Source organism: Salvelinus alpinus, chromosome 8, assembly GCF_045679555.1.
Source record: "Salvelinus alpinus chromosome 8, SLU_Salpinus.1, whole genome shotgun sequence".
NCBI lineage: Eukaryota > Metazoa > Chordata > Actinopteri > Salmoniformes > Salmonidae > Salvelinus > Salvelinus alpinus.
The window spans coordinates 60,665,024-60,686,364 of record NC_092093.1 but is presented as its reverse complement, the minus strand read 5'-3'; the positions used below and the strand labels follow the sequence as shown (position 1 = coordinate 60,686,364).

The 21,341-nt window shown below is 42.1% G+C and overlaps 3 protein-coding genes across 7 annotated transcripts in view; 2 read left to right on the top strand and 1 right to left on the bottom strand.

Annotated features, from left to right (window-relative positions):
* prkag2a (protein kinase, AMP-activated, gamma 2 non-catalytic subunit a) overlaps nt 1–5,201 on the top strand; it is a 145,750-nt gene extending 140,549 nt beyond the window's left edge. For 2 of the 4 annotated variants that reach the window (XM_071414408.1, XM_071414410.1), the window contains 6 exons: nt 185–350; nt 428–465; nt 609–755; nt 1,740–1,833; nt 3,445–3,485; nt 4,636–5,201. In XM_071414408.1, the coding sequence (XP_071270509.1) occupies nt 185–350; nt 428–465; nt 609–755; nt 1,740–1,833; nt 3,445–3,485; nt 4,636–4,644 (495 nt within the window). In that variant the 3' untranslated portion in view covers nt 4,645–5,201. Of the gene's footprint in view, nt 1–184; nt 351–427; nt 466–608; nt 756–1,739; nt 1,834–3,444; nt 3,516–4,635 lie in introns of all 4 variants that reach the window. The other 2 variants (XM_071414409.1, XM_071414411.1) reach the window with 1 other exon arrangement.
* Nucleotides 5,202–7,144: 1,943 nt separating this feature from the next.
* On the top strand, nt 7,145–19,047 carry cox4i1l (cytochrome c oxidase subunit 4I1, like). Its single transcript, XM_071414407.1, has 5 exons — nt 7,145–7,261; nt 8,200–8,293; nt 8,956–9,123; nt 10,828–10,959; nt 18,690–19,047. Exons 2-5 carry the CDS (start codon nt 8,200–8,202, stop codon nt 18,821–18,823), a joined length of 528 nt encoding a protein of 175 aa, XP_071270508.1. The 5' UTR covers nt 7,145–7,261; the 3' UTR covers nt 18,824–19,047.
* The window catches only part of LOC139583385 (apoptosis regulator Bcl-2-like), an 87,851-nt gene continuing 85,288 nt past the window's right edge, over nt 18,779–21,341 (bottom strand). For both annotated transcript variants that reach the window (XR_011676541.1, XM_071414406.1), the window contains one exon: nt 18,779–21,341. This exon is cut by the window's right edge. The gene's annotated coding sequence lies outside the window, so the exon portion shown is untranslated.

Genomic DNA, 21,341 nt, shown 5'->3' with positions numbered 1-21,341 from the left:
TGGTTTCAGTCTGTTTTCTAACGTTTCCCCCCCCAAAAAATCTCTTCTGAACATATGTCTGTTTTATTTCTTTACTTACCTACACACACACCTTTTTTTTGCACTATTGGTTAGAGCCTGTAAGTAAGCATTTCACTGTTTTATTCGGCGCACGTGACAAATAAACTTTGATTTGATATCCCAGGTGTGTGAGATGCCAAAGCCTGCCTTTATGAAGCAGACCCTGGAGGAGCTGACCATCGGCACCTACCACAACATCGCCTTCATCCACCCCAACACACCCATCATCAAGGCCCTGAACATCTTCGTGGTCCGGAGGGTGTCCGCACTGCCGGTGGTGGACGAGTCGGGTATGTGTGTGCGTCAGGCGGTGTGTATTATTTTTGTGAAGTTGAATTCTGAATTTCTTTGGTTTTGCTCTTTTCAGGGAAAGTCGTGGATATTTATTCCAAGTTTGATGTCATTGTAAGTAATCCCTTTAGTTAACACTTCATGGAGCACCCTTTTAGGAATATTACTAATTTGTTGTTAATGAATATTCCTCATCATAAGTGTACGGTGAACATTCAGAGATGGACCAACTAGTTGTTTGTCTTTGCTGTGTGTAGAACCTTGCTGCTGAGAAGACCTACAACAACCTGGACATCACGGTGACCCAGGCTCTGAGGCATCGCTCGCAGTACTTCGAGGGCGTGATGAAGTGCAACTGGCTCGAGACACTGGAGACTATCGTGGACAGAATAGTCAAAGCAGAGGTGAGATTGACACACATCTGACCTGAACCCTCTCCTGTCAGTCTGACATGGTAGCTAATAACATCTTTATTTTTTTCTCCCATTTCCATTAAATCCTCCTCCTCTTCCCCGCTCCTCCTCCACTTCTTCCCCGCTCCTCCTCCACTTCTTCCCCGCTCCTCTTCCCCGCTCCTCCTCCACTTCTTCCCCGCTCCTCCTCCACTTCTTCCCCGCTCCTCCTCCACTTCTTCCCCGCTCCTCCTCCACTTCTTCCCCGCTCCTCTTCCACTTCTTCCCCGCTCCTCTTCCACTTCTTCCCCGCTCCTCCTCCACTTCTTCCCCGCTCCTCCTCCACTTCTTCCCCGCTCCTCCTCCACTTCTTCCCCGCTCCTCCTCCACTTCTTCCCCGCTCCTCCTCCACTTCTTCCCCGCTCCTCCTCCACTTCTTCCCCGCTCCTCCTCCACTTCTTCCCCGCTCCTCCTCCACTTCTTCCCCGCTCCTCCTCCACTTCTTCCCCGCTCCTCCTCCACTTCTTCCCCGCTCCTCCTCCACTTCTTCCCCGCTCCTCCTCCACTTCTTCCCCGCTCCTCCTCCACTTCTTCCCCGCTCCTCCTCCACTTCTTCCCCGCTCCTCTTCCACTTCTTCCCCGCTCCTCTTCCACTTCTTCCCCGCTCCTCTTCCACTTCTTCCCCGCTCCTCTTCCACTTCTTCCCCGCTCCTCCTCCACTTCTTCCCCGCTCCTCTTCCACTTCTTCCCCGCTCCTCCTCCACTTCTTCCCCGCTCCTCTTCCACTTCTTCCCCGCTCCTCCTCCACTTCTTCCCCGCTCCTCTTCCACTTCTTCCCCGCTCCTCCTCCACTTCTTCCCCGCTCCTCTTCCCCGCTCCTCCTCCACTTCTTCCCCGCTCCTCTTCCACTTCTTCGCCGCTCCTCCTCCACTTCTTCGCCGCTCCTCCTCCACTTCTTCGCCGCTCCTCCTCCACTTCTTCGCCGCTCGTCTCCAGGTCCACAGGCTGGTGGTGGTGGGCGACAACGGCCACATCGTGGGCATCGTTTCCCTCTCGGACATCCTGCAGGCCCTGGTGCTCACCCCTGCAGGTATAAACGCCCAGCGTTCCTCCTAACCCCCCCCTCCCCCACCACCCCACTCCACCCTGTTCTGTCTCCACCCCCCACAATGGGGCTGGCTCCCATCACCTCTCACCCCCAACAATAGACACCAAAAGGTAGGCCACTGTAAACCGGCATGGTATGGCTTGGGCTAGTCTGGGTCAGACCTGGGTCAAATACATATACTGTATGTTTGAATGCTTTAATATACTTGAGCTGCACTTGATTTGATATGCTAGGAACAAATGGAACCTTTGGAAAAGTCCCAAAATGCCCTATCCAAATCAAGTGCACCTCAAATACTCTGTGTATTTGAAAGTATGTGACTGATATATTTAACCCAGGTCTTGTCTGGGTTGACCGAGGCTCTTAATTAACTTGCTGTGACTGGGGTTTCCTTCTGGGGTATTGAAGCATGCTGGATGAAGATACTGACAAGGGGACCACTCTGTGCATGGAATACACAGGGTTTGCTTGCTTCAACATAAGCAAGCTTGTGTGTTTTTAGTATTGTTTGTGGCTAAGGCTGTGTCTGTTTCTGTTGTATTCAAATACATGTTCTAGCAAGAGTGACAATGTTCCTTCAGTGTGTGTGTGCGCCACGTCATGAAGGCTAATAATGATGAATGAGTAGCAGGCCCCTCTATTTATCCTGACACTCTCCATGTGTTCATGCCCCACCCTCTCCTCTCTCTCTTATCTCCTCCCTGATGGATTGCTTCTCTACTACTTCCCCGCTCATCATTCCTCTTTCTCTCCTCCATTCCTCTTTCTCTCCTCCATTCCTCTTTCTCTCCTCCATTCCTCTTTCTCTCCTCCATTCCTCTTTCTCTCCTCCATTCCCTCTTTCTCTCCTCCATTCCTCTTTCCCTCCTCCATTCCTCTTTCCCTCCTCCATTCCTCTTTCCCTCCTCCATTCCCCCGTTCCCTCTTTCTCTCTTTCTCCGTTCCCTCTTTCTCTCTTTCTCCGTTTCCTCTTTCTCCGTTTCCTCTCCTCTTCTGTCCCCCATCCCTCTCTCCTCCATGCATCAGAGAGGCTCTCTCTTCTACATGTCAACACATTTCCCCCTGCGATAACCATCCAGCATTGGTTTAAATAGTAATTTTGTTTAAAATACTTCAGCTTTGCTTGATTGAGCTTGCCTGGCGCTTGAGGAAGTGTGGTGAATGTTAACACACACAGTCTTAAAACAGAAATGCAAAAACCTTACATTTCTGAGGATAAGACTTTTTTTTATATAAGAACACACACAGAGATTCCACCAACAAACCAACAGGTGGCCTCTCCTGAGCAGCAGCAATAATTGAATCACAAATATTCTTACTTGATTAGACACGATGAGAGATCACAGCCATTTACGGACAAATAGATTTTGCCTCATGCTTAATTTAGGTTATCTTATCTAATCAGGAAACCCAATACTTAAGTTAGAATGGGTATGCAGCTAATTACACTTAATGTACAAAAACAAAACAAAAATAGATTTCCACTGCTAACTGGTCATTTCCACATCTCTGAATGCAGCTGCATGAACATGGACAAGAGCCTCTGAGACGCTTCCATACTAACCCAACTGTTCTCGCTATTTCTCTCTCCAGGCATCGGCAGGAAGAGCAGCCAAGCACAATCAAAAGCAGAGGTAGATACAGAGGCACCACCAGAAACATTGGTAGAGACAGAGGCACCACCAGAGACATTGGTAGAGACAGAGGCACCACCAGAAACATTGGTAGAGACAGAGGCACCACCAGAAACATTGGTAGAGACAGAGGCACCACCAGAAACATTGGTAGAGACAGAGGCACCACCAGAGACATTGGTAGAGACAGAGGCACCACCAGAGACATTGGTAGAGACAGAGGCACCACCAGAGACATTGGTAGAGACAGAGGCACCACCAGAAACATTGGTAGAGACAGAGGCACCACCAGAGACATTGGTAGAGACAGAGGCACCACCAGAAACATTGGTAGAGACAGAGGCACCACCAGAAACATTGGTAGAGACAGAGGCACCACCAGAAACATTGGTAGAGACAGAGGCACCACCAGAAACATTGGTAGAGACAGAGGCACCACCAGAAACATTGGTAGAGGTAGTAGGGGCTGAAATTCGAAGTTGAGACAGATGGAGAACGCTGAAGCCGTGGCAAAGACTGAGGCAGTAGTGAAGGTAGAGACTGAAGCTGGACCAAAGGAAGCTGAGGGAAAAGCGGAGTATGTGCTGTGTGTGACTGACCTGCCGTGACACGGGACATTGCTGTGAGAGCAAGTTGACTCGGAAGACTGGAAGTTGAACCCCCAGAATGATGCAGCATTGTCTGGGCTGAGAAAAGGGTTGGATCGGACTGGTGGGATGGGTGGTACAGTCAGTGACCCTCTGGGTAACCAGGGCCCTGATGGGTAATTTGCTGTGATAGGGGAGACGTGGTCACATAGGTGACTGACACGGACTGACCAACCTGGGATCATTTTACTAGAGGGTCTGGGGAGGCGGTGGTGCCTCCTCTTCTCCCCCCTCAAGATTGTGCATCATCACTCCCCTCTACTTTTACCGCCTGGATGTTCCAGAAATAACCCCCTAGGCCCTCATTTAGACTTGACATGAGTGGAAAGGTATTAGCAACATGGCTAGTATTCCAGCTAGCCTATCAGAAGCCCTCGAGGTGGTTTGAGTTATTATAAGCTTCTTTTTAGTTGCAGGTTATTTCTTTTCCATTTGAATCATAATCGTGTCTGCTCTCCTTCAGGGAAAGAGTATTGAGTTGTTTTTTTCTTTATTTGCACAAGGTTTTGTGAATGGAAACAAGGGATGTCGGTGGCTCTCCGAAAACTACACCCAGCCCCCTGCTACTTATGATGGCCCTGTGACAGTGGGCGGAGCTTGCTGTCCTGTCTTTAACGTCATTGGTGCCTTTCGAGAGAGATTTTTTTAAAGTATTTTTGAAAGAGAGCGGACTTTGTTGTTCAATGCAATTCAAGAAGCAGCAGCTGCCTATATACAATATATCCAATATGTATGTATACTCCAATTACTTGGAGGCATGCAAGATATATCTTGTACTCTGTATCGATCATACTGGAAATATAGAGAAACCTTTTGTACTGAGGAAACTAAGTGCCAGAGAAAGGACAGTTCTATTTTCTCTAGTCAATATTGTAAGATTATGTTATTTTTGTAATATTTACTGATTCTTTTCTTGTCATTCAGATTGTGAAGTTATATTGTTGATAGTCTCAGATGAGTGGTTTATCTATTGAAAATGAACAGATGTGTCATGAGTGCGACATAATACATGTTTCTGTTATTTAATTTCTTTTGCTGTTTAAAAAAGTAATAAAACATACTACTGAAATCTTTTTGTCTTGTGTATGATTGTGGTATTTTTAATTGAAGTATACTGACACCACCTAGTGGCACAATTGTGCAAATGACACATTGAACAAGGCTACACATTTAGCAATTTACAGGACCAATTAGGTTTAAGTGCCTTGCTCAAGGGCACATTGTTTTACCTGTTCGGCTCAGGGATTTGAACCAGAAACCTTTTGGTTACTGGCCTAATGCGCTTAACCGCTAGGCTACCTGCCGCAAACCAAGAGAAGATCCAGATCATCAGAGCCCAGTTGCTATAAAAAAAATTCTGGATCAGAATTATCTGGATTCTGTAATCCTCTTTTTTGCAATCCAGGATCAGATCCATTTAGCTGTTTTTTTAAAACTTCATTTTCAACCCAAAAAATCTGGAATATTCTGATCTAGATACCACAGTATCAAATTTCAAAGAACCTGTATTTGTGTTTTAAACGGGTCTACACCTTGCCATGTACTGGACAGGTTATGCTACTACTGCTACACTGAGGGAGGGAAACAGGCTTTTTTTAGAATCCGAGAGGGAAATTCATACAATCTCAACATGTAGGCTCAGAATTCCAGAACAGTCCCTTTACAAGTCAGAAAGTTGAATAAACTTAATTTCAAATTACTTTACCTGTTGTCTGCTGATTTTGTCCCCATGTCGGAGGTGATCTTTGACAAAATATCCACAGGAAAGCATTCTCGACCTGACCTTCAGTTGAGGGTCTTATTTTTTCGCACACAAAAAACACAGCAAAGCCTAACCGAACCACAGACCGAATATTGTCCAATGCGATCAGCTGGCATATTCCACAAACACTTCCAGCTGATTGCGTGAACTCGACTCAGTCGACTATGTTGGGTTAAATGTGGCTATTGTTTACCATATTAAGCATCAAGTGCAATGCCTCAGGAGATTGAAAATCCAAGTGACCGAAACCATCAATGCTGCAAAAATGCATGTTAACAACACTTTCCTGTGATTACCCTATCTCAACCTCCTACCGCCAAAAGGACCAACAGCACAGACATTCACCATCCTAATTCCACCCCGAATCCACCCTTCCAGTGGGATCAATACTATCCTAATCACCTTTGAAAAAGACCAATCTGAATCCCTATCTGGAGGATCAGAAACACATTTTTCAGTTTTGCAAAACCCAATTGTTACATTTAATCCGATCTGATTGCTGAAATCCGATATAACTTTTGAAAAACTGGGGCCAGGGAAATTGATGGGTTTTCAAATCTGCCTGACCATTCAAACATGTTTTACCTGCCCTGACCGCAACAAATAGGAAACTCAGACACATTTAAAAGAGCGGGAGAATAATAAGAGCGGGAGAAAGGTCAGGCTATGCCTAGTTATGTAAATGAATAAGCTACTAGAATACAAGATGGGTTAATGCTATTAAGTGCCACTGAAAACAAAGTAAGCCTACTATTAGCTTACTGTTCCACTTTAAACACAGCCTAATTTCAATGTTAGTTGCATGGAAAATATCCATGGTGATTGGAACGCATAATTGCCAAGCTGATTGGCAAAATGGATCTTATCAATAACAGAGAATGCTTAGTTCTGTATGGCAAATCAATGTAAGAAAGTTATTTTGAACAAATTCAAAATGAAAGCGTGAGATAAATGTGCAGGAAGTATCACTCCCGAAAGTGGTTTGTGAGCGCGCGCTGTCTATCCGAGCACAGATGTGTGCGTATTAGCCTATGATATGTGCTAAAAAGTATACTAGATATACTTTTCAGTACACAGCCTATTGATATGAGCTATTAGAATGTGATTCTGATCAACCTCACGTAGACACAATCCTGGTATGGTTCAAGTGACTGTCACACGGCAGGCGCTTCACGCTTGGAATAAAGTAGAATAACTTCAGTTGGAGCGCTTCCTGAAAGCATCTCATTGGTTGTTTCTACTGATAGTGAGGGACACCTGACTAAAAACTCTACATAGACATTATAAATTGTCCATGCACTCCCATAGAGATAGCACGTAGGCACATCGGACAGACAGAGAGAGCTGAATAAAATTCCTATTTAAAGGTAATTCTTTTAGAAATGATGATTTCTTATAAAGCCTTCTATTGTTATTCATGCCACAGGAACTGCATGTACAGTGTGCAACATTCAGATATACCTATCAATAGATATAGACTACCTGTAATACTTGGATAATATTTTGTTCTTTGTCTTAAAACCCAAATGGTTGGATTTATAGGCTACCTTGATTCATTAAATGTAGCCTACGAATTGTTTGTCGCTATGAATAGATTTCAATCAATTACAAGTGCAATCGTGTGAAGTCGTTTTTGGGAAATATCAATGCATAGGCAATTTTATTGTTAGCAAAAATATTCTAACATAGGAGATTGTTGGCTCCTTTTGTTATAGATGATCTATCGTAGGCTATTGGGCAAATGTCTGGCATCATAAGACGTGCAAATGCACAATAAAATGCCTTTTGGTTTGCAGAATTGACAATAAAACATCATACAGTATCTCATGCATGCGCCCCCTTGTTGTAAATGTAGCAACTCCTTATAGCACCCAAAGCACTACGTGACAGTCGGTGCGCACACATTCACACTCGAGTTAGCAGCATTCTTTAGTTTGCCCGACACCTGCTCAATATGAGGCACAGTCGGCTGGACGCTATTTCCCGAATCAACTTTTGCTGTCGTTTACCGCTTATGGTGTATTGATTTTCTCAACAGACCCAAATACTGTATATGCGCTCCATTGGTGTTGCATAGGGAACATTCATTTTGGAAATCCATCCATAATGTGATTTTGACAACGTCCAAATCAACTTCAAAATTAGAAGGTGTTATATTTGAATATCTGACCATTTCACCCCAAATTAATACCGTACGTGGAAACTGGGTTTATGTATTTTATGCAACTGTTAAGAGTAAAATGTCCTACCATAACTGCAACTGCTTTGTATAAAGTGACCTTACCATAGCTTTGTATCTGTCCAGATGTTGACCTCTCGAGCACTCGTGCGCGGGCTGAAGAGCGGATTTTGGAGACCACTTTCATCTACCAGCAGCGTGCAGGCTGCTCATGGAAAAGGTCAACTCTTCCTATAAGTCTCATGTCCCACAGTTTAGGCTACATTAGAGAGTGGTGATCTCCCGAATTCTGATTTGATAGGTTACCCCTAAGCAAATACATTTGTAAATACGCGCGCTCATACTTTTACAAGCGCTTGCCAAAACCGCTACACAATGCACATTGGCCCAATTTTAAAACAGTGTTTTGGTTTTCATGATATAAGCAGGGTGGAAATTGGTAAGTACAAGGGTGTCCGGGCAAATTGTGCTTAGAACAAGACTGGCATAGTATAATGATTAAGCTGTCAATCCGCGCAAATTGTGCTTCAGACAAGACTGGCATAGTATAATGATTAAGCTGTCAAGTGCCACTTGCATTGGAGCCACTCAGACAGTTAAGGCACAAACTATGGGTATCACATTCCACAAGGTCTGGTCTTTGCGCCAACCATGTCACAATGTCATTGGGAGTGCTGTATGGCGCTGGACTACGCACTATTCGGCCAGTAGAGGGAGTGATAACATCATTGACTGTCCTGTGTGAGTTAATGTAGGCTAAATTTGATTGGATCTTTGAAATACATTATACCACGAACATTACAAATAAAGATAGTTTCCAATCAGTTTACCAAACACCATTGATGTCACTGTCTGTCTCTGTTTTTGTGTCCGAATATATAGATATGAGCCCTGATGTGCTTGACCCCTCAGTGCCACAGTACAACAATCGCCTAGACACTCCTCTCTCTGACGTTCCATTCGTTAGGAACCTCAACTCAGAGCAGAGGCAGCTCAAGGAGAAGGAGAAGGGGCCCTGGACCAAGCTCACCAAGGAGGAGAAAATTGCATGTAAATCCTAGTGATCAAATCACATTCAAAACTGGATTATGTTCACCAGGGCACACAACAGAAACTGTTTTAAATTGTTTTGTAACGGAAAATGACAATTGCAGTTTCTTGTTGGGCAAGTCCAGGCAGTTACCCCCTGTTTCAGTTAGTTTGCTTCCGTTTGGTGCCTAATGAAAATGACCTCGGTGGGTCAACAAATATCCATTCATATGAAAACAAAGACGAAGGAATTGAACTATTTCTAAATGTTTGACAGTGTCAAATACAAATTACAATCACATTTCCTCATGCAATACAATGAGGGACTTTGGCCCCAGGTGTTTGGTACATGATAAGAAAGCTCTCCCTTTATGTTGGAAAGGGCTATATACAGTTCTTTTGAATCCCTCACTGGGTAATAGTGCACCTTTAGTTCAGAGACACACCTACACTATGGTGTACTGGGCTACACTGGATTTATAGCAGGTGAATGGGTAGGAATAATGTTTTGAAAAACATATTCTGGAAGTGCTTCAAAGGTACAATAGATTCAGCTCTCAATAGATTCAGCTGTCAATAGATTCAGCTGTCAATAGATTCAGTTGTCAATAGATTCAGCCATCAATAGATTCATCTCTCAATAGATTCAGCTGTCAATAGATTAATCTCAATAGATTCAGCCATCAATAGATTAATCTCAATAGATTCAGCCATCAATAGATTCAGCTGTCAATAGATTCAACTCTCAATAGATTCAGCCGTCAATAGATTCAGCCGTCAATAGATTCATCTCTCAATAGATTCAGCCGTCAATAGATTCATCTCTCAATAGATTCAGCCGTCAATAGATTCAGCCGTCAATAGATTCAGCCGTCAATAGATTCAGCCATCAATAGATTCAGCTCTCAATAGATTCATCTCAATAGATTCAGCTCTCAATAGATTCAGCTCTCAATAGATTCAACTCTCAATAGATTCAACTCTCAATAGATTCAACTCTCAATAGATTCAGCTCTCAATAGATTGAGCTGTCAATTGATACAACTCTCAATAGATTCAGTCTGAGCGTTTATCGTTGGAATCTTCTAATGCAGTATAAACGTGGTGCCATTTTCCTATCTTGTTTTATGACCACATTAGTTTGATTCGATTTTTATTTTTTATTTTTTCATAGGATTAGGACGTTAGGTGTGAAGGTGTAATAATGACCACTAACGTTCATAAATAGGTGAAAGATCACTGTTACGGTTGAATCTGCATGAACATTACTTGAATATTGACAATGTGTAGTTCAAACACAAGGTGGCAATATAAACTCACTTTATGCAAGAGATATTTCTCATGGTGCATTGTTCTGAACAGATTCTAGGCTGCCCACATGAGATGACAACTCAAAGAGATATTATTCACCAGTTTGATAATAAGCTACAGTAATATTGCATATAATATTGGAATCAAAAGAGATATTGTCTTCTCACAATGAAGACAGTGACTCCTGAATTTTGATCAGAATTAAATATGAAATATGATTTGGATCAAGCAATTATGCAAAGAAATACTTTGAATTACATAATGTATCAAACCCTCTTCATTTTCAATCAGATAGTTACAAAAAATTATTTCAACATTGATATGCAATCCTGATGAACTCTCTCTCTTTCTCTTTCTTTGTCTGTCTCTCTCGTTCTCTCTTCGTCTCCCTCCCTCCCTCCTGTTGTCTGATAGTGTACCGTCTGACCCATGAGCTGACCTACCCTGAGATGAGGAGAGGCTCCAGTGAGTGGAAGACTGTACTGGGAGGGGTCTTCATCTTCCTGGGCTTCTCTGGCATGCTGGTCTGGTGGCAGAGGATCTTTGGTGGGTCTCCTGTCACTTTGTCATTATTTCAGTTGCTGTTATATAGTGGGTAAAGAGTGGACCAGGAGAGCTGAACCTAGGCCAGTTAAAAGCCCAATGCAGCTGTTTTTTTTAATTTTTATATCAAAGTCAAATCATTTATCAATATCAAATAATTCCTTTGTTACAATTAAGTACCTTACTGTAATAGATTTAAAAAACTAAAAAACTGTACTGTAATAGATTTCCATTAAAATGGTCAAAAGTAGCTTTTTAGCAAAAAAACTCAAGCAAGAATTTAGCTAGGACTGTCTGGGAGTGGTCTAAGTGCGGAGAGGAAACCTGTTATTGGCAGAGAGGTTTGTAACTCTCTTTGTTGTTGGTCTATTAACCAATTTACCGCATGGTGATGTCACCATGGAAAGCCGACACTCCTGCCCATGCAATCCTGCTGATTAGAAGGTCCTGTGTACATTGTATTTCCAACCAGTAACTATCAGGAAATATCACTGATTTTAAAACATCACACTTTTACAGTGCTAGTTTATCAGCTGTTGTATAATTAAGCAATAAGGCCCGAGGGGCTGTGGTATATTGCCAATATACCACGGCTTACGTCTGTTCTTATGCACGATGCAACGTGGAGTGCTAGGACACAGCCATTAGCTCTGGTATATTGGCCATATACCACAAACATCCAAGGTGCCTTATTGCTATTATAAACTGGTTACCAACGTAATTAGAACAATAAAAATAAATGTTTTGTCATACCTGTGGTATACGGTCTGGTATACCACAGCTTTCAGCCAATCAGCATTCAGGGCTTGACCCACCGAGTTTATAATATGATATGAAACACAGGGCACAGAATTGTGACCGGACTGGGCCTTTAAAACTTCTACTTGGTACTCATCCCGGATCCGGGAGCACCCTCATCAGTAAAAAAGCTGACTAGCATAGCCTAGCATAGCGCCACAAGTAAATACTAGCATCTAAATATCATGAAATCACAAGTCCAAGACACCAGATGAAAGATACACATCTTGTGAATCCAGCCATCATTTCCTATTTTTAAAATGTTTTACAGGGAAAACACAATATGTATTTCTATTAGCTAACCACGATAGCAAAAGACCCAACCGCATATTTTCATTTTTTTTTTACTGCATAGGTAGCTATCACAAATTCGACCAAATAAAGATATAAATAGTCACTAACCAAGAAACAACTTCATCAGATGACAGTCTTATAACAGATTTATTGTATAGCATATGTTTTGTTCGAAAAATTTGCATATTTCAGGTATAAATCATAGTTTTACATTGCAGCCACCATCACAAAATCTCACCAAAGCAGCTAGAATAACTACAGAAACCAACGTGAAATACCTAAATACTCATCATAAAACATTTATGAAAAATACAAGGTGTACAGCAAATGAAAGACAAACATCTTGTGAATCCAGCCAATATTTCAGATTTTTTAAGTGTTTTACAGCGAAAACACAATATAGCATTATATTAGCTTACTACAATAGCCTACCACACAACCGCATTCATTCAATGCACGTTAGCGATAGCGAATAAACCAGCAAAAGATATACATTTTTTCACTAACCTTCTCAAACTTCATCAGATGACAGTCCTATAACATCATATTACACAATACATATATGGTTTGTTCGAAAATGTGCATATTTAGCGGTACAATTCGTGGTTGAACAATGTGAATACGTAGCCAAACTGCACAAAATAATCCGGATATATTTCTGACACTCACATCATCTAATCAAATAACTAATCATAAACTTAACTAAAAAATACAGGTTGGACAGCAAATGAAAGATACACTAGTTCTTAATGCAACCGCTGTGTTAGATTTTTTTAAAATAACTTTAGTACGACATACAGCTTACGTTATAGCGAGACAGCGCCCGAAATCTGGGCGGAATATACGTCTAAACATTTTCGACAGAAATACGAAATAACATCATAAATTGTTCCTACTTTTGATGATCTTCCATCAGAATCTTGTACAAGGGGTCCTTTGTCCAGAATAATCGTTGTTTGGTTGTAGAATGCCCTCTTCATCTGTAGAACGCTAGCAAACGTTAGCCATGCGGCACAGAAGCGTCCAACTCACCAGAACGCATAACAAGGAAAATACCGAAAATCGGAATAAACTGATATAAATATGCAAATTGATAGGCTGACCCTGGAACAAAGCCCCCGATTTCAGATTTCTCACTTCCTGACAGGAAGTTTGCTGCAAAATGAGTTCTGTTTTACTCACAGATATAATTCAAACGGTTTTAGAAACTAGAGAGTGTTTTCTATCCAATAGTAATAATAATATGCATATTGTACGAGCAAGAATTTAGTACGAGGCAGTTTAATTTGGGAATTTTTTACAAAGTGAGAACAGCGCCCCCCCCTATTGAGAAAAGGCTTTAGACTCACTTGAGTGTCCCTGTAATACACACTCAATGCTGTATTGTTGTATTTCTAGACCAGTCTTATTTTATTAATGTATTATAAATTGTCTTTCTGCTTTCATTATGATGACATAACATGATAAGCATGAACAATAATAACTGATATCAGATTATGCCAACTGACTTTACACAGACTTGGTTTAATGGTCAGCTAGCTAAAGAGTAAGGCCTGGTTAGATTGCATACGGCTGATTTCTGTCATTTTATACATTGTCTCTTATGACTTCTTCTGACATCTCACACTAGTACTGTAGAAATAATGCTGTGGAAATGGAGCGGGTTCAAGCTAAGTGTTACTAGACGTTACTTCACTAGACAGTTTGGTGCAGTGTTGGGTTGTACTAATCCTTACTCCAGGCCCTTACAGAGAATGGTCTCGGTACAAGTGATTCTGATTTAATTATCATAACATTAGCATTGTATCACAATATATACAGTGGGGAGAACAAATATTTGATACACTGCCGATTTTGCAGGTTTTCCTACTTACAAACCATCTAGAGGTCTGTAATTTTTATCATAGGTACACTTCAACTATGAGAGACGGAATCTAAAACAAAAATCCAGAAAATCACATTGTATGATTTTTAAGTAATTAATTTGCATTTTATTGCATGACATAAGTATTTGATACATCAGAAAAGCAGAACTTAATATTTGGTACAGAAACCTTTGTTTGCAATTACAGAGATCATACGTTTCCTGTAGTTCTTGACTAGGTTTGCACACACTGCAGCAGGGATTTTGGCCCACTCCTCCCTACAGATCTTCTCCAGATCCTTCAGGTTTCGGGGCTGTCGCTGGGCAATACGGACTTTCAGCTCCCTCCAAAGATTTTCTATTGGGTTCAGGTCTGGAGACTGGCTAGGCCACTCCAGGACCTTGAGATGCTTCTTACGGAGCCACTCCTTAGTTGCCATGGCTGTGTGCTTCGTGTCGTTGTCATGCTGGAAGACCCAGCCACGACCCATCTTCAATGCTCTTACTGAGGGAAGGAGGTTGTTGGCCAAGATCTCGCGATACATGGCCCCATCCATCCTCCCCTCAATACGGTGCAGTCGTCCTGTCCCCTTTGCAGAAAAGCATCCCCAAAGAATGATGTTTCCACCTCCATGCTTCACGGTTGGGATGGTGTTCTTGGGGTTGTACTCATACTTCTTCTTCCTCCAAACACGGCGAGTGGAGTTAGACCAAAAAGCTCTATTTTTGTCTCATCAGACCACATGACCTTCTCCCATTCCTCCTCTGGATCATCCAGATGGTCATTGGCAAACTTCAGACGGGCCTGGACATGCACTGGCTTAAGCAGGGGGACCTTGCGTGCGCTGCAGGATTTTAATCCATGACGGCGTAGTGTGTTACTAATGGTTTTCTTTGAGACTGTGGTCCCAGCTCTCTTCAGGTCATTGACCAGGTCCTGCCGTGTAGTTCTGGGCTGATCCCTCACCTTCCTCATGATCATTGATGCCCCACAAGGTGAAATCTTGCATGGAGCCCCAGACCGAGGGTGATTGACCGTCATCTTGAACTTCTTCCATTTTCTAATAATTGCGCCAACAGTTGTTTCCTTCTCACCAAGCTTCTTGCCTATTGTCCTGTAGCCCATCCCAGCCTTGTGCAGGTCTACAATTTTATCCCTGATGTCCTTACACAGCTCTCTGGTCTTGGCCATTGTGGAGAGGTTGGAATCTGTTTGATTGAGTGTGTGGACAGGTGTCTTTTATACAGGTAACGAGTTCAAACAGGTGCAGTTAATACAGGTAATGAGTGGAGAACAGGAGGGCTTCTTAAAGAAAAACTAACAGGTCTGTGAGAGCCGGAATTCTTACTGGTTGGTAGGTGATCAAATACTTATGTCATGCAATAAAATGCAAATTAATTATTTAAAAATCATACAATGTGATTTTCTGGATTTTTGTTTTAGATTCCGTCTCTCACAGTTGAAGTGTACCTATGATAAAAATGACAGACCTCTACATGCTTTGTAAGTAGGAAAACCTGCAAAATCGGCAGTGTATCAAATACTTGTTCTCCCCACTGTATATATATATATAATTTATTATAGACCGATAGGCCATATGGCTTGGCTGAAATCCAAAATGTTATACTTTATATCAGGGATTATTAAATAAGTGTATATTCAGTCAACCGGGAAGAAAATGGTCAACTCTGGTATTCTATTAGCCTACTGTAGTGCAGATCTCAGATTCACAGTGTCAGACTTGCAGTAGTCACAGCCTTTTCACCTGCAGCACCCGCTCCCTGTTTAAAAGAGTTCACTCAATCTCTCCACAAGCTAGAATAATTGGATCATGCTGTTAGAGAGAGAGAGAGAGAGAGAGAGAGAGAGAGAGAGAGAGAGAGAGAGAGAGAGAGAGAGAGAGAGAGAGAGAGAGAGAGAGAGAGAGAGAGAAAGAAAACACACAACACACTCTGGTGTTTGAGCCAGGGCTTCAGTTGAGGAATCCCCCTAGACACACCCTGTTAACAATGATGGGGATGAGCACCTGGTCTAGTTTCAAAGTTGTGCGTGTGTCTATCTGTTGGAAGTAGCACAAATTCCCTCTCTTTCTCTCCATCTCCTCTTTGAGAAACCCCATAGCGTTCAGGGAGGAAGTAAAATGCTATATCAGGAGAAAGCCAGCCAGGAAATGAATAGGACCACAACACAGAGAAAGAGGCAGAGGCAGAGAACAGAGAGAGAGAGGAGACACACGGGACAAGAGTAGAGAAACAGAGTGAGGAACAAAGGTAGGGAGAGGGGAAGAGATGGAGTTAGAAGCAAAGCAAGGGAGACAAAGGGCAAGTGAAATAAGGAGAAAGAAAAGGGAGAGTACAAAAGAAAAATAGGTTGATGTGAAGTGTGTCAATGAGCAAATGAGATAAAGGGAATTGAAAGGAAAGAGGAATTAAGAGACTGATACACGGATAGAGAGAGAGACAAAAAGAGGGAGACCCACAGACAGACGGGAAGCCAATTCAGTTAAGGATGGGGTATTTCCCTTAGCTTGGAGTTCAGGTTGGGACTTGAAAAGCAGGGCGCATGCAACGCTGAGGGGGCTCCCTCCACCTAATTAGAGAAGAAAATTGTTGCTTCCTGGATAGACTTTACCACTCGCTACTCTTCTAAGAGAGCGGATAAAGATCAAGGGTGATTTTCCCAATCTCTCTCTTCCCCTCAGGATACAGGTTCACTCCCGCCCGCCTCCGGCACATTCCGACACACAAGTGGCTTTCACCGTTCCCACAGAATTCCCATTTTGGGAATGCTCCCTTAAAGAATGTTTGGTATTCCTTGTAGTTGATGGTTTTGTGTGCCTTTGAGTGCTTCAGCGCAATAGCATCACTTTGTCACAAAGGTTGGTTTTGATATTGGAGCGTTGTGATGTTAGAGTAGCTCTCTAGGCATTGGAATATTGAAGGTTGAAATTCTCCCATGGGTATAGGTGCTTTACTTCTCAGTTGGCACAGTACAGTAGTACCCTCCAGTAGTACCCTCCTCACTGTGTGGTGTATTTACAGCACAGTAAGCTGCTGAGGGGTGGACAGCTCCCCTTTGCCGGAACAGAGCAAATGGAATGGCATCAAACACCTGGAAACCATGTGTTTGATGTATTTGATACCATTCCACTGATTCTGCTCCAGTCCTTACCACAAGACCGTTCTTCCCAATGAAGGTCCCACCAACCTCCTGTGATTTACAGTAGCATTAACTGACTGTTGTTTAATGCTACGTAGGCTAGGGCTAGCTAACTGTTGGTTGATGCTACACTCTTAGAAAAAAGGGTTCCAAAAGGGTTCTTCGACTGTCCCCATAGGAGAACCCTTTTTGGTTCCAGGTAGAATTATTTTTGGTTTCTTTTTGGTTCTAAAAGGTTTCTACCTGGAACCAACAAGGGTTCTTCAAAGGGTTCTCCTATGTGGACAGCCAAAGAACCCTTTTAAGTTTTCTGAGTGTAGGCAGGCTAGCTTGCTAACTAACTGTTGGTTGTATGTTTTGCACTCTCTCTGGGCTCACTCTCAGACAATATGCTGCCCTGGAATTCACTAACACTCATTTCTTTATTGTGTAATCACTCTACTACTGAATATAACGTGGCAGAAGGGCATTTGGCACTTTTCTGTCTGCTGTACGCTCTGGTGCCATGATTAATTACTACCTTCCCTTTTTCCTCCAGTGTAGCGGCAGTAAGAAGACTAGATGGAGGGGGGAGGGGGGGGGGGGGGGGGCGGTTATCAAGGGGGATTTTGTACAATCAACTGTTTTACATTTGTTTATGCCATTATTTAATGTGTGAATTTAACTGTCTTGTGGCTGAGTGAGTGTCCATTAGTTAGTAACTGAATGGAATGAACATTTGTTTGATGTAGAAATAATAATCCTCTTTAAGGCGAATGTGATCATTGCGTTGGTCAAATTGTCATGGTTCATGGTTGAACCACCTTGCACCTTCTGTAAAGGAATTTAAGCAGAATGACTTCATAGCTTCATGCATGCAGACTCAAAACATAAGTGCTTTTAATATCAAACCTAAAATAATAGATTCTTTACTTCAGCTCGAGTGTGGCTAAGTTCACTTCTGCTTATGCATGGACTGCTGTACATGGCCTGACACTCAAGACGAACTTCCTCAAGATGACTATTTATCTGTGGAAAGTGATATGAATGGTTTCTTACAAAACTCAGGCCCTAATGCCTTTTTGGTCTCATGCAATGTCTCAACCAATGCACTTGAGGAAGACAACACAAAACACCTGACTGTGGACCGGTTTTCCAGGATACAGTTTAATAATACTAGTCCTCGGCTAAAAAGTGGAGATCCTCCATTGATGCCAGTTGTTTTGCCCTGGACTATGCTTAATCTCTGTCCAGGAAACAGGCCCAAACTGTTTGCCTCACTGAGACAATGTTTTTACAAGAAGAGTGTCCTGGAAGATTCTTGAAACAATAAACAATTGATTCTTCTAAATGATGTTTACACATTCTGCGTCCTTGTATGATCCACAAAAACATTTTGCAACACAGTTTTGCCATTGTGTGGAGACAGTCACGTTTTATCTCTTGAGACTGACATTGTCTAATGCAACAGTCATGTCTTTCTCTCTCTCTCTCCCTTTTTCCCTCTCCCTTTCTCTCTCTCCTTTTCTCTCTCTCTCTCTCTCTCTCTCTCTCTCTCTCTCTCTCTCTTTCTCTCTCTCTCTCTCTCCCTCTCACTCTCTCTCTCCCTCTCACTTTCTCTCACTCTCTCTCTCTCAGTGTTTGGCGAGGTTCCTCACACTCTGTCTGATGAATGGGTGGAGAAGCAGACCCAGAGAATGATTGACATGAGGATAAACCCCATCGGTGGGTTCGCCTATCACTGGGACTACGTGAAGAAGCAGTGGAAATAGGAACTTGTGTGTATATGAGCCGTTTTTTTCGCGTTAGTTCACTCTACATACAAATTAACATGATTTTGCCAGTTCCCTTGGTTGTAGTTAAAGGTAAGTGGGAAATTATGTTAATTTGTATTTCGAGTGAACTATCCCTTTAAGTGCCTCAGTAACATTGCTCTCCCTTTCTTATTTTAAGATGGATTCATTCTATAAACCAAATAAACATATACTGTGACCAATTTCCTTTAAAGGTCAGATGTTGTTCATCTTGCAAAATCTCTGTGGAACTGATGATAAGCTGCTGCAACATTTCTGCATTTTTAAGCACATGTTTCTGGAATTACATTCCTTTTTGTCTCTGAAAAAGCTAAACTAAACATACTCGTGTTCGCCACATTCAGTTCCAACCCTGAAATTAAACACAGTCTTAAATTCTGCAACCGTCATCATTTTTGATGCCCGAAAAATTCGCAAAAAACAGGCCTCGATGCCAGCAATTATCTAGCTATCCACACACATAACTACCCCGCAAGCGAAACTGCTAACTAAAAAAACACGACTTATTTTTTCCACATTATTTAAAATTCTCTTTCTTCTCCTCCTATGTAGCTCAAGTGTTACATACAGTTTCTTCTTAACAGTGATAGCTCTGGACTCAAATTAAATTAATTCCCAAGTTCTCGGCAGGATGTAGTTCCCACACTGGAATTCTGAGGACGGGGTTAAGTCCTGCGGGTGTGGGAGGCTGAGAGGGGTTAAAGCAGCCTTCATTTGGAACCAGCAGCTGGTTATCCAGGGAGACATAGTAATTAGACTGTGCCTTGCCCTGGCACAGTTGGATGAATACAGATCATCATCTTAATCATAGGGCTGATCATAGTGTAATCAACCATGACTACCATCATCATCATCATCATCACCATCGTCCTCTGTAGCAGCTGCAACAGCAGTAGATAGGCAGGTAAGATAGAGAGCAGAGGTTGCCATTTGGTACAGGCATAAACCTGGGTGCATTTTGATGCCAGCGACCACCCGACGAGTCATTGTCACACTTCACAGCTTTGTTCCTTCCCTCAGGTGACTATTACTGTAATACTGCAATGGGGAAGCTATGATAAATACCACCCTGAAGTGTGTCTGTGTGCGCACAGAAGCTTTAGTACCCAGTGGATTCAGCACACACACACACACACGCACACACCTTACAGCACCTACCTTACAGCACCTCAGGCTATGGAGGTCTTTTTATATTCCATACCATACTGTGCAGTTAGGAGCATAATGTGAGTGCTATTCATGGACACTGTACCATATGTCTCGTTTTATAAAGCATGTTAAAGGGATAGTACACCCAAATGACAAAATTACATATTTGTTTTTGTTCCTAGTAAGCAGTCTATTAACAATGACAGAGTACAATACTTTCTTTGGGTTTGTTTACGTTGCCACTGCCACCATCCGCTGATGTTAACATTGTCTAACCAACAACCGATGCAAGTCAATGTACCGGATATTAGCATGTTTTTATATTTCATACCCAACTCGTCTCAAAGGCTGTGTTAACCCAGGCAGGCCAATTCTGCTATTTTTGCCCAATTATTGGAAAAAGATCTGACTCTGATCAAAAGACCAAGAACTGGGCAAAAGATCGGAATTTGTCTCTCTGTGTAAACAAAGACAAAGTACCTTCAACCAAGTCAGTGAGATAGGCTACCAATTCCTTTCAAAGCATACATATCAAACAGATCTTTTAGTCAGAAGAACACAAAATATAGAAAAAATACCCATGAATGCTTGTGTCATGGCATACTCCGATCCCAAGCGTTGCTTTTTTCTTTAAAACCGTTTAAAAAAAACAACCAGATAGTCATGCTTGAACTACTATCAAAGATATGACAAGTTTAAAAGAGTGAGAGATTAAAGTGTTATCGTCATTCATAATGAAAATAGCATGGCTATACAATTTGATATTACCATGGAGACTAGAGGTGTAGCCTAAATGCAGAATTATCATTAAAATAACCTAATTGTAAACCTATTTCTGTGCATGTAGGTACTAACACAATTCTATTTACATTTCACTGAGAAAGTTGGTTTGCTAAGAAGTCAACAACAGAAGGTAAAAAGAAAGATACAGAACTATCTTTATTTTCTTCTGTTTGTCCTACGTGTTTCAGTTTTAGTCAACAACAGATGCAAAACAGGTCCTTTGACTCAAAGAATTCATAAAACAAGATAACATTTTCTCTTGTTTATTTCCATATCTGACTCTCTTTCATTTCATCTCACCTCAGTAATTCTCATGTGGCTTCTTCAACATTCAACATAATACAATGTGGAACAATCAAATACTAGCAGCTCTGTGTACAGTTCATCAAAACTACTCCTGCCTTGGCAGTGAAATATCAATTAAACACGTACATATCAATTAAACACAAACCGTGGTTTGTAGACCTAGCCCTCACTCATGTATTGGTACGATTGGTAGGCTGACTATCACCTCTTCATGGCTTTTGTTCAGATCAATATCCAG

Excerpts from the sequence above, each read along its gene's own strand:
- cox4i1l (XM_071414407.1), top strand. The coding sequence starts at position 8,200 with ATGTTGACCTCTCGAGCACTCGTGCGCGGGCTGAAGAGCGGATTTTGG. Across the intron at positions 8,294-8,955 it reads GCAGGCTGCTCATGGAAAAG|ATATGAGCCCTGATGTGCTT; the intron begins GTCAACTCTTCC and ends CCGAATATATAG. Across the intron at positions 10,960-18,689 it reads CTGGTGGCAGAGGATCTTTG|TGTTTGGCGAGGTTCCTCAC; the intron begins GTGGGTCTCCTG and ends TCTCTCTCTCAG.